Here is a 5,715-nt window from a genome sequence, read left to right as displayed (position 1 = left end):
AAAAAAAAAAAAAAGCAAGCCCTGCTGCAAAGTGAACACAATGTCAAAAAATAATTTCTGAAAGAGTATTTTTCATAAAAATGTTATTTATGTTAATATTTAATGGGTGTTGTTAGGGTAGATATTTTTAAAATTTCAGTTTTAATTCATAAAACATTATTCCTTTACCTAGCACCTATGTGACCTGAGGCAAGTCCCAGCTCTAGTACACCAGGGGGTGGTGGCAGTGGAATACAAAGAACAGATTATAAAAAGAAGTTATTACTAAAGGTGGAAGGTGTCAAAAGGAGCTAATAAGTTGGACAGAGGATTGTTCAGCTTTCTTTTCAGTAGTAGGTATTATGTAAGAGTCGCTGTAGAGACTTCAAACAAGCTGAAGCAGGAAACGTAAAACACACAACCAGAGAACAATACTCAACAACCTTTAATGTGCTTAAAACAAATCACTTTACAAAAAGCATTAACACTTTTAAAAATGTAACTCTGGACACAGTACACAAACTTAAACAACACCATCCTATGATCTGATCCTACAAAATGGACTTCAGGAATCTCCAGTAATTTATTAAGATGCTTAATATTCATGAAATGTGCCTAGTTATGTTTCCTCAGAGTTGAGTGCTACACTGAGAACAGATGCTGAGTTGTGTCAGTCTTCACAGAATTTTCCAACTTCAAGTGACCCAAGAGTTCATTTGTGGCCTCATTCCTTATGGAGCAGTTTAAGTATTGGGCAGAAACTTATTTCCAGGACACATGTACATAAGCAATTATTAAAATTTAAAACATTCTATTTTAAAGAGAAGAATGTGCCAATATATGTTTGTTGTTCAAGGAGTAGAAATTTCTAGAATAAGGTGAAAGTTTCACAGCAGCAGTTATAACTTTTAATATTCTGTTCCACTAGAAGATATCCTGCCATTCATCTTGCAGGGAAAATTGCTTTTAAGAAGGGTTGAGCTTCATCTGTCCTATACACTAAAAAATGGCCAAATCTTAAACTCATCAAGCCATTTTACAGACGAGGAAATAGGATCACACAAGTTAGGTGACATCATTGTGGCAAAGCAAGGATCACTTTTATTCTCTAATCTTCAGGCTGAAATATCTCCACCCTATCCTCTACTCCAGGATTTCATCTTCCTTACTAAAAAACCCATGCCATCAAATGTTCCCCTGTTGTAACCAAAAAATGCTCTGCAACAAAAGTCACATGTTGCTTTGTTTTCTATGAGACTAGATGATAGCCATCCAAGATTTTATTATAGAGAGCTTTCAGATACTTGAGGTAGTAAGTACATTTAGTCTACCAAAGGCCAAATTCTTTTTTTTTTTTTTTTGAGACAGAGCCTCAAGCTGTCCCCCTGGGTAGAGTGCCATGGCATTACAGCTCATAGCAACCTCCAACTCCTGGGCTCAAGCGAGTCTCCTGCCGCCGCCTCCCAAGTAGCTGGGACCACAGGCGCCCGCCACAATGCCCGGCTATTTTTTGGTTGCAGCCATCATTGTTGTTTGGCGGGTCCGGGCTGGGGATTCAAACCCGCCACCTTAGGTGTACGTGGCTGGCGCCTTAGCTGGTTGAGCTACAGGCGCCGAGCCCAAAGGCCAAATTCTTAAAGGTTTTCTTTTGGGGGATTATTTCAAACCTTCTGGCTACTGTGCCCTGGATGGGTACTTTCCCTGTACATCTGTCAAGGCTGTGAAGCCCTGGGTCAGGTAACTGTTCCAATGGAGGAGAGTTCACAGAGTAATATGAAGCTGGTTGTGAAGGTAAGGTGATGTGATGTGATGTTAGAAAGGCTTGAAAGCATCATGAGAATATCAAACCTATTTAAACTGTTCAGGTTAAAATACTGACGTAAGGATAACACCGAGAGAGAGGAAAGGGAGAAAGTGTGCAATAATGGCTTAATTCATCTGTGTGAGTCAATCATATTTGGTAAGCAGGTGGCACTAGAAGTTGAAGAAGCTGAAGACTGAGTGGAGAAAAACAACAAAAAAAGTTAAGGGTCAACTCAAGGTGCAGACAAACAGAAATGCCTCAATTTGTCTTCCTGAAAAATAATTTACACAGTGATCTGCCAAATATCATGCTTAATATGCCATGTTGCCTCTGGTATCCTTATGAGGAAGCAGTATTTTTCAGTGGCAATTTCAAGCTCTGTGGCTCCAGCTCTTAGATAGCAGCACTAGAAAAAATACAAAAAGACAAGTGGGGCATCACACTCAGACACTGCAGGCCACACCACAAGAGTCTTATGCAACTGGCAGTCTAGGAACCCAAGCCACCTTACAAAGACGCATTTTACACAGTAGTTGTTTTGGTTATCTTTGAATTACTGACAGATTTTTCAGGTTTAAACATTATCATTCCATATAGTCAGGTTCTTTCCTCTAAAAGAGGAATAAATGAAACATATATATTGCTATTTCGTTGTCACCCTAACAGTAAGAGGACAGAGATATGTAAGCAAGACAGGTTTGAGGAGAAGTAGGAAGTCTTAGCAGTTTTAATGGAAGATCAACAAAAGCACATAGTATATACTCCCAGAGAGCAACTAAATTTCATCTCCATCTAAATCAAAGATGACACAGAAGTAAGCCAGTTAAATCCAATCATGCCATAGGAAAACTACTGATTGTCCACTATAAAGAAAGGGTAGAAACAGATTGGCACAAATGATCCGAACTACTGACATTTAAAGAACCTTTTGCATTTCTGCTTTTTGCTTTGGCGAGGGCAACAGATTTGCTGGAATAAACCACCTGCTGAAAAGGAGGGAGGCTTAGAATACACCAAACGATAGGAAAAAGACAACCTTAGGCTAAAAAAAAAAAAAGGATACTGCAGGTAATCACTAGTTAACTGTGTTTCCCAGACAGAATTTAACTCATTCTAATTTGGCTTACAGGCAGGAGTCTGACACAAATTAATGTCATTTGTGGTAAGACTGAGGATCTCTGTAGCTCCAACTCTGGAGAACTGATACCTCTATTAAGCTGCTTCTCTACCACCCACAGATTCAAAAGGACCTAACTGCTCTGCCATATAGCTTCTGTATGAGCTGCTTGAGGTAGTAAGTACATTTTGTCTACCAAAGGCCAAATTCTTAAAAGTTTTCTTTTTTGGGATTATTTTAAACCTTTTGGCTTCCGTGCCCTGGATGGGTACTTTCTTTTTTGGGATTATTTCAAACCTTCTGGCTACTGTGCCCTGGATGGGTACTGGTGAGCACAGAGACTCACACTTCCTAGAACTTTGGGGGACTGAGGCTGGTAGACTGTTTGAACTCAGGGGTTAAAGACCAGTCTGAGCAAGAGGGAGACCCTTGTCTCTAAAAATAACCAGGCATTGTGGCAGGTGCTTGTAATCCCAACTACTTGCGAGGCTGAGGCAAAAGGATCACTTGAGTCCAAGAGTTTCAGGTTGCTGTGGGCTATGACACCATAGCACTCTACCCAGGGTGACAGAGTGACTCTGTCTCAAAAAGAAAACATACAGCTCTTGGACCCTGGGCCCCAGGTACTCTAGTTCAATGACAATTAGTCAAGGAAGCAAGGAAGGCGGTGCCTCTGAAAAATCTCTGAAGGCACAATGGTGTCAAGGAACAACATCAACCTCATCAAGCATTCACTGAGCATTACAGTTGTTCCTTCAATGCACTCAAAGTTAAGAACCAAACAAAATTCAGAAGTGGCCAATGCAGAAAGAGGGCGAAAGAGAATGTGAAAGGTGACAGAAGATCATATAAAAATACAATAACTAGGCAAAACATACCAATATTATTAGGCAGAGTCCAGGGGACCAGACATCAACAGAAATAAATAAACCTGGACACAAGCAGCAGAGATGACATGAAGGAGAACAAGGGTGATGGAAGAAAGAAAACCAACCACTCAACAGTATGCAAAGGAAGCAGGGGTAGGATCCTAAAGCTAACAGCAACATAAGGTACTCTAGTCAGTGACCCAACAAGACCAGTTATACACAGGAGGGGCAGCTAGGTTTATAGTGTAGGGAATAAACTTAAAAATACCACGTCTATAGACAAACACGATTTTCATAAAATCATTAATATTTTTTCAAAGTAGAATAGTAAATATCTAAATAACTAAAATTAAAGGTAATGAAAGATACCACCAAAAAGAAAAAAAAAAACATGGGTGGCGCCTGTGGCTCAGTAAGTAGGGTGCAGGCCCCATATACTGAGGGTGGTGGGTTCAAACCCAGCCCCAGCCAAACTGCAACAAAAAAATAGCTGGGCGTTGTGGCGGCGCCTGTAGTCCCAGCTACTTGGGAGTCTGAGGCAAGAGAATCACCTAAGCCCAGGAGCTGGAGGCTGCTGTGAGCTGACACCATAGTACTCTACCCAGGGCGACAAAATGAAGACTTTAAAAAAAAAAAGCAAAACCCTCAAACAAGGAAACAATTTAGAAGATGCTGGGTTTTATCATCCTCAAGTGTTTCTAAGTTAAAAAGTGTTCATGAAAAACAAAGTGAACATTTGAGGACAGTTACCTCTGGTTCTACTGCGTCTTGCTGTCCTTCTTTTGAACTTTTCCCACTTTTCCCTGCTTTAGGTGGTTCCTAGGAAACATTAAGCAAAATGAATTAGTCTTCTCAATTTTTAGACTGCTAAACATCAGATAAACCAGATGACGTTTTAAACTTGATTCACACAATTTAACTAGAGCTTCTAACAGTTCTAATTCATACCAAGAAATTTCTATATCATATTGTTTATGGAGATACAATTGCGATCCTACTCCCTCCCCTAATTCAGCATCTCTTCGTTTTCTTCATCCGTATTTGGAGTTGAAAACTTTAAGCAGAAACTGATGAACCCAATTTTACACAGTGCTCTTGGCATTTGGAAAGAGCCACATCACATCGCATCCTTTTCTTTCCTCCTACCCTAAATCCTTTGAGTGAGGATTTCTAGGGTGATACTGAAACGCTACAGAGCTCCACCTGAAGCAAAAAATATATGCCCCCACCCCCCGCCAATGCAAACGCAGCACACTCGCACACAGCCATCACCACGGCCGCCACCCAGGATAATAACAGTATTTGAGAGCCCCAGTACGTCCCTCTGGAGCAGCATAATATTCTTTTTATAAGCATCAAGCGGGGTATGTTCCCACCCCCTTTCTCCCCATCTAGGTTCCTTCGTAGGTGTCTGTAGTCCCCCACCTGAAGCCCCTTCTCTGGCGACTGCAAGGCTGGGTCAACCACCTCGGCGCCGCATCCGCCCCCTCAGACCGACCGCTCTCACTGTCCCGAGGCGGCCGCCCACGCCCCCCACCCCCTGGCCGCACCTCCCTCCACACCCGGCCCCCAGCCAGCCCACCCGGGCCCCGCCGCCCGGGCCTGCGCCCCCGCAGCTCCGGCATGATCCCGCTGCTCCCCGCCCCCATCGGCCGAGAGGGAAAAGAGAGGCCCCGGGGCGGGGGTGCGCGGTCCTCTCCCGCCGCACCTCGGAGACCCCGGAGCCCGCGGCGTCGGGGCGGGGAGGATGAGGGCCCCCGGCCGAGACGCCTGAGTACCGCTGCGCCTTCTCCTCCCAGGCAGTCCTCCCCAGCCCGCTCTCGGCGCGGCCCCCTCCCCCTCCTCTGCCCCCGGCTGTCCCGACAACCCGGGCCCGGGACTCACTTTCTCCTTCTTGTTTTTATTCGGCATGGCTAGTGCCGGCCGCCGCCGCCCCTGCCGCCGCC

The 5,715-nt window shown here is 43.9% G+C and overlaps 1 protein-coding gene across 6 annotated transcripts in view; it reads right to left on the bottom strand.

Moving 5' to 3' along the window:
• The window catches only part of PPP2R5C (protein phosphatase 2 regulatory subunit B'gamma), a 162,942-nt gene extending 157,233 nt beyond the window's left edge, over nucleotides 1-5,709 (bottom strand). For all 6 annotated transcript variants that reach the window (XM_023518852.1, XM_023518856.1, XM_023518857.1 and 3 more), the window contains exons 1-2: nucleotides 5,654-5,709; nucleotides 4,520-4,588 (exon numbers count right to left, since the gene is read on the bottom strand). In XM_023518852.1, the coding sequence (XP_023374620.1) occupies nucleotides 4,520-4,588; nucleotides 5,654-5,680 (96 nt within the window). In that variant the 5' untranslated portion in view covers nucleotides 5,681-5,709. The remainder of the gene's footprint in view (nucleotides 1-4,519; nucleotides 4,589-5,653) is intronic.
• Nucleotides 5,710-5,715: the final 6 nt, after the last annotated feature.

The sequence above is a fragment of the Otolemur garnettii genome, unplaced genomic scaffold (genome assembly GCF_000181295.1).
Source record: "Otolemur garnettii isolate 467f Iridium unplaced genomic scaffold, OtoGar3 scaffold00149, whole genome shotgun sequence".
Lineage (NCBI taxonomy): Eukaryota > Metazoa > Chordata > Mammalia > Primates > Galagidae > Otolemur > Otolemur garnettii.
The sequence above is the reverse complement of the archived record's forward strand: the minus strand, read 5'-3'. Positions and strand labels throughout refer to the sequence as shown.